The 12,295-nt window shown below is 36.7% G+C and overlaps 1 protein-coding gene across 1 annotated transcript in view; it reads right to left on the bottom strand.

Moving 5' to 3' along the window:
- The window catches only part of CDC123 (cell division cycle 123), a 55,970-nt gene that overhangs the window by 14,288 nt on the left and 29,387 nt on the right, over positions 1 to 12,295 (bottom strand). Inside the window, exons 7-10 of the mRNA XM_061181630.1 lie at positions 6,716 to 6,764; positions 3,658 to 3,733; positions 2,112 to 2,234; positions 1,197 to 1,225 (exon numbers count right to left, since the gene is read on the bottom strand). Coding sequence (XP_061037613.1) covers positions 1,197 to 1,225; positions 2,112 to 2,234; positions 3,658 to 3,733; positions 6,716 to 6,764 — 277 coding nt within the window. The remainder of the gene's footprint in view (positions 1 to 1,196; positions 1,226 to 2,111; positions 2,235 to 3,657; positions 3,734 to 6,715; positions 6,765 to 12,295) is intronic.

Raw genomic sequence — 12,295 nt, forward strand, 5'->3', positions numbered from 1 at the left:
GATGGAGAGATATACCATGTTCTTGGATTGGAAGAATCAACATTGTGAAAATGACCATACTACCCAAAGCAATCTACAGATTCAATGCAATCCCTACCAAACTACCACTGCATTTTTCACAGAACTAGAGCAAAAAATTTCACAATTTGTATGGAAACACAAAAGACCCCGAATAGCCAAAGCAATCTTGAGAAAGAAAAACGGACCTGGAGGAATCAGGCGCCCTGACTTCAGACTATATTACAAAGCTACAGTAATCAAGACAGTATGGTAGTGGCACAAAAACAGAGATATAGATCAATGGAACAGGGTAGAAAGCCCAGAGATAAACCCATTGTAAAGCAATTATATTCCAATAAAGATGTTAAAAAAAAAAGACAGACATGAAAACAGAGTAAGTGATGCCTTTGGCTTGATAGAGATGAGTAAACAGTTAACAGTTATTTTTGGGATATGACCATATGGGCCTCTCCTTTTGTCCAAAAAATGATTCAAAGGTATCACAAGCATCACTACAATGAGGCATTAGGAGCGTGGAGAGGGAAGAAGATAAATGTGAGAGACATTTAAGAAACACAGGGGTCTCATGTTTAGAAAACACAACTGCTGTCCTCTGAACAGCTAAGTCAGTGAGCACTGTCACAGCACACCTAATGACCCAAATTTCTCTGAAAAGATTGCATGTCTTGATAGTGAAATCTCTGCTGCAGGATTTACTAGGTCAGGTTTTTGTTTTCTTTTTCATTACAGAAGTTTCCATCACTTCAAGATTACAGAATAAATACAAACTACTCAAATCCTCATCTTCAGTCTAAAGATGCAAGTGACTCGAATCATGCTAAAGGCCTTTCAGGCGACTGAAAATAATAACTGTCTAAATATCCAATGACAAATTCCTGGCCACACCGAAGAGTACAAACTCAACTATTTTAAGTAGACCCAGGCCCCCGACAAAAGGGGAAAGGAGGACACAGGGTGGCCTTAGCCATCTGTTAAATTAATAATCCTTGAATTTGTGACACATAACAACGGAAGATATCATGTCTCCTAGTGTTAAGGATATTTTAAGGGGAGATTCTTGGCCATGGTGAATTTCAAGCACCTTAGCTGATTTGAGAAAATATGTGTTGAGAGGTGAGCCCTTCCATAGAGAATGCCTATGTATTTAAAGCATATCAAATGTCATTTTTACTTACCCTACTGTCTCTATATATATCGAATACAACTGCAAAGGAGAAAAAACTTGAAGTTAGTAACAAACTTCTACTTTCACGATCTACGCCTCCTTTTGAAACTTAAAATGCGTTTTATTATTAGTTACTCAAAGGACTTCCTGCTTCTACATCTCAAAACTTCAAACATAAAACGGTATCCTGCAATGTTTTACTTATATAATTTTGTTTTCCTTTTCTCTATCCTCAGCCGTAATCCCTTCTGTTTAAAAATTCAAACCAAACACCAACATCGTCTCAACCAGTTCACAATTAGAGACAGGTTATCTATATCAGAGAAAGGAACATCAATCACTAACTGCTTGATGGGGAATAAAATGGGTAAAATCTTCAGTAGGAAAGCACACTATCTAGCCATGCTTAGGGCATGATTCATCTTTTTTAAAAGTCAAAACCTGCCACAGACCCCAGGCTTGGCAAGTAGAAAAACAGAAACCATAGCAGATATAATTTGACAATGCATGAAAACTGTCTCATACACAGTACTTTCAATTCTTACTTTCAACTCTTAAAAACAACTCACAAATATTTACTTTGTAACTGGTGCTACCTGATCATTCAAATAAAAACCTAGAAAGGTAGATCAGTCAACTAGCTAATTTAGTCCTAATAACAGAAGCATGTGGTTCTCTGTAGATAGACCCTTTGAAATGTATAATAAAATATCTCAAATGACAAGAGAGAGAACCATCTCAGTATTAAAAAGGGACTCTGGTTAAATAAGGTAAAATTAACATGCAAACCCATCAGCAATACCATCATATAATAAAATGCTTAAAATACAGTATTTTGAATCCAGTTTTTAAATATGTACCACTGTGAAATAAGGTTTGGTAACATTACGCATTTCATTTCACTGGGTCAATAAAAAATACTCACAGTCTTCATCTAAGAATTTATACTGTATGTGTTTCTTGAAAAAGTCTTGTATGCATCTGCAAATCTCTTCCTTTTGTTTAGAAATATGATCATAATATTGTGTGTAGTCCCTTTGAGAAATACCTGACAAGAAAATATTTTATATTTCATTATTACACAATATTCTTTTCAAAAACACCAAAATGCGATTTAAACCTCTTTTTGAGGAAACCATTAAAGTAGATCGGATGAATACGGCATTATACATTAGTCAGCATTTTATATAGATATAAAGCTTATCAGTTGTAAAGGTTCAAATGGCTAGGTGAACTCTAAAATTCCATATTGCCATGCATTCTTACTTTAGAAACAGTAGTTATTTTTATTTAGTACAATGGGAAGAATTCAAAGTCACAAAAATGTTTCTTATGTAAAAAATGAAAGAAGCAATTTTAAACCTACCCACATAGTCAACTGCTTCTTCTTTGATTTTTCCAATGAACTGTCTAAAAATTGGCATTCTTTTCCACTTTCTTTGGGAAAATGTAAAATACCCCTCACCATACGTCTTCCATAATCATACTGCACTTCACGGTCTATTTTCCTTGTTCATACGTGCTATCCTGCCTTCACAAGCCTGATGTTTCAAGCCATGGAAAAGTAAACATTCCTTTCTTCAGAGTGACTTGCTGACATTATTCCAAAAACACTAAAGGGAGTATTGTAAGAACTCCTTTAATCTGCTCTAGACCTAAGAAAAAGTTCTCTGCTCTGAAAGAAGGGCTTCCAACCAATTTCTTAATCACATGCCAATATGACTCCCTTCTTTAACTGTACTTAATACTGCAGTGTTTCTTTCAGGGATATATAACAATATTATACAATAAATTCAAACAACCCCAGTGTATTTCAGGTAAGTTAAATGTCGACATCACATTCAATAAATAAATAGTGTTGATCTGATTCTGTTCAAATCACACTTTTCTTGGTTGAAGATCAATTCTACCTCATGGAAAATGTGCTTAGACAAAGTAAGAGCAAATTATCTACAATATTTAGCTTGAATAAATCATAGCAGACAAAATAATAACCTCAGAGGAAAGAAAATGGGTGGCTTTTAAAGCAATGTACTTCTTTGCATATTTTCTCTTGCTAGAATAATAAACAGTGCTTCAATAATAGAAATAAATGTTCAAAAACTGGGCTTTTTACGCTGCTTAAAATAAGCAGTGTATTGTTAGTAATACCTAGGAAAGCCCCAGAGAGAAAGCAGGTAGTATTACACATATCCTGAGAACAGTAATGGCCACCACTTTCATCTGTGGAATCCAGATTGACGTGATTCATCAACAAGACTATTTTCTGTGGAAACAGAATCTGGCCTCAGGACCCTTGTCAATACAGCATTCCAGAGAGTCAGTACCAATTGGTTAGAGGTAGCATCTGAGATAAAAACTGATTGTTACCGTTGTCTTAATTACTAAGTAATTTATTTCCATCAAAAGCTTGTCTTCTTTTAACAATTACTTTCAAAGGTTTAAAAAAACAAAAAAAACAAAAACCTTACCAATAAGCTTATTTTCCTTGACAAAACATCGGAACTCAGCACCAGGAATTAATTCACACCATTTTCGAAGAACAAGCTGTAGACAAAGGAAAAAAGGAACACAACTATGTAACAAGAGAATATTTACTAGTCTAATAAACAATTTTACGTTGAGACTATGTCTTAACAATTGCCATTATCAAGTGTTTTTTTTAAAAAAAGGCATCATAAAACATTCCTGACATGATATGTAGGAAACAGAGCTGTGATCTATTAGTCTAACAGAATAGGGGAAATTGTATTAAAACTCTTTATGACAAAACGCGCCTTTGTCATTTATTTACCATTTTGGGAGTTCTGACATAACATACAACTCAAAGGATGATATAGTCACATCTTATCATCGTTGGGCCATAAGTTTCCCTATAATTCATATGTTCCTCACTCCTTTAAGAACATCAAAAAGTAAAATAATTTCCAAGTTATCTACCTTAAGCATCATTCTGTAATACTCTGATAAAATTATTACGGCTTATCACAAAGACTCACTAAAACCCTTTCATGATTTTCCCATTATTTTAAAGTAATACAATTCTACCAATGGCCCAATTCATAAATGGGTCTTATTACTATAACTTATTATTTAATATGTGCAAATTCTCATATTGTTGTAATTTATAAATAGTACAGTTGACAAATGTATGCTTCTGAGTCTGGTTTTAAAATGTTCTTTGGAAAAAACTAGTCCTGTCCTTTTGAAGTATTAATTGTAATCAACGGCTAGAGCCCCCAGCCTCCCGAATCCTAGCATACACCTCTTTGCCCCTCAAGACCTAGGAGATGGGACTTGAATTACTCTAGGCCCAATTCCAGGAATCCCCCCAGTGGGCTCTGTACCTTCCCATGCCACCCAGTTTCTTGTACATAACATTCGAGAGTAAGCCCATACCCCATGTTGTACTAGGATAATCTGACACAAGTCTCTCTTCTAAGGGTGAGGAGCTGGGTCTTATTCATCTTTGCGTTCCCAGCACAGGTATGTAATACCTAGCAGGTGCCTAGGAAATGTTTGTCAAGTGAAACATGGAACGGCAAATATTTAAGATAAGCAGCCACTAAAAATCATGATATAAAAAAAATTTAATGAACTGTGAAAATGCTTACACTATGTCATAAGTGAAAAAAAAAGTGGCACATAAAGCATCTTATGGAGAGTGTATATGCGCACAGGTGTGCACGCGCACACACACACGCGCGCACACACACACACACAAATATCTCAAGAAAGGGAAGTTAAAGGTCAAAATGCTAATAATACTGAGGATATCCGGGTGGTAGGATCCTCATATTTTCTCGTATTTTAAAATTTTTGATAGTAGGTTGCTTTCCTTAAAAAAAAAAACTGTACTGTTAAAATATGTCTTAGAAATTTGAAGTGTGCTGATTCCAATTTTCATTATTGTGAGCTCTTGGTCAAGCTCTGTATGTGCCACCTTTTTAAAAAGAACCTAATTATTAGAAGAATCCCACACTAAAAAATTACACTGTTGTTACCTATTAAAAGCTGATACTGGCAAATATATTTTCTGACAGCTACAGTAATTTTTATGTAAGCAACAAATAAATCCGCAATTATTGCAAACTGACATTGTCGGAAAATTTGCATTATCTATTGAAATAACGTTTTGGACAGGTAATACAAACACTGTACTTGATTTTTTAAAAAAGGTAAAAGGTAAGTCTTCCCCCCAAACAGTCTTTCTGTCCTCCTCCTCACAGGCAACCAGTGCTGACAATTTCTCATACATCTTTCCAGAAGTATTCTATGAATACATGAGCATATAGTTGGTATCTTTTTAAATACACACAGACGCAAGCACACAATACATAGGATTTTGCTTGCCACTTTTTTCATTTTAATTACTCTCACTTTCCTGGGCTTTTAAAACTGGGTTTTAAACCCTATGCACTAACACGATGATGGCATATTCCCCAAAAAGCAATAAAAGAGCAAACTGCCGGTGAAATCAATCTCAGGGATAGATGATGACGTTACAACAAACATTACGCCGCAGGGCAATACTAGGAAAACAATCTTTTTCATTTTTGTGTTTCTAGCACAAATAAGATATAGCAGGTGCTTGATAGATGTTTGTTCAGTGAAACAATAGATATGGATGTATTACATACACATGAATAATGTTATAAAAAATGTTTAATGACCTGGGAAAATGCTAATATATTACATACCCCTCACAAATGGTATGTAAAGATCTCAATTACAAGTGCTAAAAGATGGAGGAATTGTTTGGTGGCTTGGTGAAGAGTAAATTACCCGTTCACAGAAGATATGCCAATATATACACTCAACACACTAAGAATTACTTGGTACAGTGAGTCAGTGGACAACTTTTGAAAGCATGTGTATATACAAGTGACTGGAAGCAAATAGATGACGAAGAAATTAAACTAACGACAACATCCAAGAACACTGCCCACTTCAGGGGTGTGTGTGTGTGTGTGTGTGTGTGTGTGTGTGTGTGTGTGTGTGTGTATGTGTGTTGTGTATACCTTCAAACCAGGAAAATATGGGTTTGCTATTGGGGGGCGGGGGAGGGAGTTGCTATGTTTAAACTCTTATTACTATTTCTAATAAAGTTTTCCGCTGTCCTTTTGTTCTTACTTCTATATGTAATCTGTAAAATGAGAGAACCATATAAAAAATAAATAAAAATGGTAAAATGGTGGTGACTACTTTTCCTTGTAAATCAGGTTAAAAAGCTTAAACAGGTTAAGCTGGATGGTGAGTATGAAGGTGTTTGCTTCATTTCAAAATACGTATAATATTCCATAGTATGTACATACTGTGTATATACTGTATGTGTATGTATATGTACATAATATATGTATTTTATGTGTATATTTCATAAATTTAAAACTTCAATGGCTCTAGGTTCCCAGAGAAATTAGTCCAAAAATTTGATTCATTTCACTTAAGAATGAATAGAAATTCTCAATACATCTTCATCTAGAACTACCAATTTTATTCAAGATTTAAAAAAAAAAAAAAGATTCTTACCTCATATTCCATACACGGATCTGGGGAATCATCAGTACAATGAATAAACCTTTGAGGGAAAGAAAGGCAATTGAATCTTTATTTTATGGTGTCAGTTTATGCATACACATTACTTATATTTACTTATATTTAAAGTGGGAGTAAGGTTTTACTAAAAGCATCCAGAAACAGGAGACTAATTCAAATTCAATGAACATTTATTAAGCACCGTTCAGTGTCAGGCGTTAGCCTAGGCACCCTGAAATGTTATTTGTTATTTCATTTGTCCTCAAAACAACCATATGAGCTACTATAATCTCCATCTTTCTGTTAAAAAAAAAGGGCTAAAACTAAGAAAAGAGCACATTTAGTGACCAAGCAGGAGTACAACGCAAACCAACTCTAGATTCCAAATGACGGTGAGATGGCACTGTTGTTTTATAATTCTCACTGTGCTCTTCATGGCTGAACCAGAAGCCTAGTTCTCTGCTGACATTAACTCTGCCACCTAAAGCCACAAAAAGTTCAACTAATCCTTCTCCCACATCCCATTTAAAAATAGCTGATAGAAGAATTATTCATTCCTCCATTAAATATATTGCTTCCTCCTCTAAAAAATCCTCAGTTTCATGGACAGTTTTTCACATCCTTTATTAAACACCCACCTATGCCAAGGGCTGGCGAGGCATTGGAATGCCAAAATGACTAAGAGTCCCTTGTCCTTTAGTCTGGTTATGAAAGCCTAACAAGTACCCAAAGAATTTCAAAACACTGAAAATAAAAATACTGTGATGGCACAAACGAAACACTGATTAGCTCTTCATGTCTGGGGGGAGGGGAGCTGATAGTCAAGAAGGCTTCATTTGACATGAAGAGAAGGGTCTGCGTTTGAGGCAAAGGGAGAGAAGTGAGAACTACGCACAGGACTACTGGAGGTCAGTGCTGATGGGTGTGGAGGGAAGAACTGCCAAAAGATGTGGTTGGAGAGAAATTTTGCACAAGGAAGACTATCCAGATCATGAAGGGTCTTGTTTGCCTACGCAGAGAGGTTGTGATTTATCATACAGACAATGGGGGGCTAAAAACGTTTCTAAACATGTGAGGGAGATCATTGCACTTAGGCTTTAGAAATATCACGGGTGACAACGGTGCTGGAGAGCCTGGGGGAATGGGTGGCAGGTTGGGAGGCTGAGAGCCCAGTCGGAAGGCTCATTGCAACAGCCCCAGGGAGAGATGACGGGCCAACTAATGCGAAGGCAGAGGAGAGGGAGAGGAGAAGCTCTATATAAAGATATTTAGGAGACAAAGTCAGGGCTACTTGGTGCCTGATTGAAAGCGCAGGATGAGGGAGAAAGAGGTCAGATGACTGGGGTGGCTGCTTGATGACTCACTGGATAGTGATGCAAATACCATTCACTAAGAAGGAAGAGCAGGAGATGTGGGTGAGGAAAACATGGGCGATAACTATGTTTGGGAGTGTAGCATTGGAGAAATCCTGGGAGAACCACAGAGAATGTCTAGTAAGCAACTGGAACAAGGAAACTCAAGAGTGGGTGGAGGTGAAAATAATTATCTGGAAGTAATCGTCCTACTGGTATAAGAGCTAACGTCAAGGATGGAGACAGAAGCGATCAGTCAGCTCATTCACATAGAATCCTGGGGAATACCAACAATTCAAGAAGAAGCAAAACAGGTGGTCGAGACATTTTGATGAAAAAAATACACAAGCAAAACAAAAAATAGTTTTAAAGAGGTCTTAAGCAATTTACAAGTAGAATTAAATTTGAAAAGCTTTTATATTTCCCTGAATGTTTGATTAGGTTGGAATTCTCTGCAATCATTTATGATTTATACTACAAACAATAACAACACAAATAAGGTGGCTGGCTAAAATCCTCAGAAAATAAGAACTTTTATTGCCACTAACAGTTGGGCACCAATGGATATAATCTGAATGACAAAGAAAGATACACACAGGGAGCTTTGTTAAAAGGCAGTGGACTTTCTCCGTATTAGTGAACAGGCACCAAGTGAAGCATGTACATCTGCTATCTCATTTCATCCTTGCAATAACCCTATGAGAAAGTGCTATTTTTATTATCCACATTCATCACACAAGGAAGCCAAGGCTCCGAAAGGTGAGAAATGAAGTCAGTGGTGGGAGGGCACTAAACCACGTGTGGAACTGCTCCTCTCAGAGGTGGAGGTTCTAGAGCTGTTATCGCTCTCAGATTTCAGAGAAACCACAAATACCAAATGGATCCAGAGAAATACATATGTCCTGGATCATCTCTTTTAATAGTTCTACATAATATATTCTTTTTTATTTTATTTTTTTTCAATTTTTTAACAATTTATTTATTTATTTATTTATTTTTGACTGCGTTGGGTCTTCGTTGCTGCGCGCGGGCTTTTCTCTAGTTGCGGCGAGCAGGGGCTACTCTTTGTTGGTGCGCGGGCTTCTCATTGTGGTGGCTTCTCTTGTTGCGGAGCATGGGCTCTAGGTGTGCGGGCTTCAGTAGTTGTGGCACGCGGGCTCAGTAGTTGTGGCTCATGGGCTCTAGAGAGCAGGCTCAGTAGTTGTGGCGCACAGGCTTAGTTGCTCCGCGGCATGTGGGATCTTCCTGGACCAGGGCTCGAACCTGTGTCCCCTGCATTGGCAGGCGGATTCTTAACCACTGCGTCACCAGGGAAGTCCTGTTCTTTATTGTAAAAGAGTCCCTCACCTTTTTTTTTCTGGTTTAACAGCCTAAATATTTTAAGTAGCAAAAACACTAATTCATTTATGAATTCTATTATAAAAATTCATTTTATCCTTAAAACATTTTTCCTCAACTCCTTTCTAAATTCTAAATGAAAGACGAAAAGTGTGTCAAAAATCCAGACAGTGTTATGAGGAATAAAAAATTGTGTGGTAAAAGAATTTTTCACAAGCGAGAAAAACGTTCACAATACAGTATACTTTTAAATAATAAAAAAGGTCACAAAACTACACAGTACAAGCTCATATTTTAAAACATACATGAGAAAACATAATACAATGTTAATTATTGGAATGTTAACAATGATTCTTTCCCAGCAGTGACTGTTCATTTCTTCTGCTGCTTTTCTGTAGTATTTCTAACATTATGTTTATCACATTAAATATATACTACTTTAACTTTTAACTTTGAGGAATTAAAAAACACATAAAAGTACAAAGTGGCGACTTCTCTGGTGGCACAGTGGTTAAGAATCCACCAATGCAGGGGACACAGGTTCGAGCCCTGGTCCGGGAAGATCCCACATGCCGCAGAGCAACTAAGCCCATGCGCACAACTACTGAAGCCCGTGCACCTAGAGCCCGTGCTCCACAACGAGAAGCCACCCCAATGAGGAGCCCGCGCACTACAACGAAGAGTAGCCCCCGCTCACCACAACGAGAGAAAGCCCGCAACGAAGACCCAACGCAGCCAAAAACAAATTTTAAAAAAAAAGTTAATATTTTAGCTTTCAATTAACCAGTAATTCTTATCATGATAAAACTGAACTGCCTATCTTTTTTTTTTTAATTTAAATGTATCTAAAATATACAAGGGAGGGCTTCCCTGGTGGCGCAGGGGTTAAGAATCTGCCTGCCAATGCTGGGGACTCCGGTTCAAGCTCTGGTCCGGGAAGATCCCACATGCCGCGGAGCAACTAAGTCCGTGTGCCACAACTACTGAGCTACTGAGCCTGTGCTCTAGAGCCCGCAAGCCACAACTACTGAGCCCCTGTGCCACAACTACTGAAGCCCGCACACCTAGAGCCTGTGCTCTGCAAGAAGAGAAGCCACCGCAATGAGAAGCCTGCATACCGCAACAAAGAGTAGCCCCAGCTAACCACAACCAGAGAAAAGCACACGCCCAGCAATGAAGACCCAACGCAGCCAAAAATAAAATAAATCAAATCAAATAAATTAAATTTAAAAAAAAAATATATATATATATATACAAGGGAGATGTGAGGAGAGAAATGACAAAGGAATTCGAATAAACAAACACTTCCAAAACACAGGTCTTCATTATCTAAATTTTTTAATGCTTCTATATTCCTACAAATATTGATTTCAACCCTTGGTTAATCCTCATTTGCTACTTTAAAATAGGTATACATTTTAATACACATTTGCATTCTACCATCCCATAACATTATTTTTTAAGTGGTGATTGGTTTAACATTTAACCTTAGTTAAAAACCTTGACTAGTTTCAGAAGGTAGATGTGAGAACATATGTGCTACATGAGATTACTGTACAAGGCTTTTTCTTATTAAGATGATTAATCAGATGGCCAAGTACAGTCTCTGAAAGGAGAGGAAAGTGCAGAGCCATCTAATTAAGACTGAAGGTGAAGGTCAACAACATTTTTAGGAGCTCAGCTGAAATACCGCAAAAAACACTGTGTATGAATATTTAAATTCCATTTATATTCTGGAGGAAGTAGGTTTAAAAAGCAAAAATGTGTTAAGATATTTAGAGTATTAACAACACTTGAATGCTTACAAATCCTTATATAAGTTAACGGTTCAAAAATTCCAGGTTACATCAAAAAAGGAAAAAGAAAGAAATCCTTAAATCAAGACTTCTTACTACATTGAAAATACTAGTAGAAACAATACCAGCAGAAAATATGAATATCCTAACAGAAACGATAAAATATCTTCAGTCATATCAAATCTAAAAATGTTTGTATTATTCCCTTAGCTGACTGAACCAAGAACACAGATGATCCAAACACTTGCATCTGCAATGGAGAAAAAAAAGCTGATTCTCTCATTTCCAAAAATAACAGTTTCTTAATTGCTAAAAGAAAGCAGGACCTCAGAGAGGTTACAGCAAGTCACTGATCAAGGAAAGCAATTTACAGAGAAAGAATACTGAATTGTTAAGTCTACTTTAGCTTTTGTTTCTATGAATACATTATTTAAAAGTCATGGTAAGAACTAGTATAAATTCTCAAATCCCAATCAGCATATAATATAAAATTATAATACATGTTATAACTTATGAGCAAAGCAAGAAATACGTCATAATACCTAACACTTCTGCTGTGTTAACGAACACATTTAAATAACACTTGGAAAATTTGCCTGAATTATGAAATAATATGAAATCATTTGCAATCACCTTGGAATTTGGGCAACTGTTAGAGAACTCCTCAAGTTATAACCCGAAATTAGTCTAGGTCCAGATTGATAAGTGTCCCATACAGATGAGAAACAATACAGGCATCTGCACTGTTCTATATCCACCTCCACCCTCCAGGACCCAGGCCCTTCCCAGCAGAGGCAGGACTAGATGAAACAATATTCCTGTTGAGAAACCTGCTGACAGTTTTACTGCTGTTTCTTTCCACAAAATTTGCCTTTGCTCTCTGGTTGTTTTTAAGAACTCCTTTTGTCTCTGGTGTTCTGCAGTTATACTATGATATGTTTTCTATTGGGACACTTGTGTTTATTGAATATGAATTTGTGTTTTTTTATTCATTCTTGAATATTCCCAACTACTTTTTCTTTAAATATGCCTCTCCCTCCTCATTTTCTCTATTCTTCCCTCCTAGAGCTTCTATTCTACATGTTAAA

This window comes from Eubalaena glacialis, chromosome 2 (assembly GCF_028564815.1).
Source record: "Eubalaena glacialis isolate mEubGla1 chromosome 2, mEubGla1.1.hap2.+ XY, whole genome shotgun sequence".
NCBI classification, from domain to species: domain Eukaryota; kingdom Metazoa; phylum Chordata; class Mammalia; order Artiodactyla; family Balaenidae; genus Eubalaena; species Eubalaena glacialis.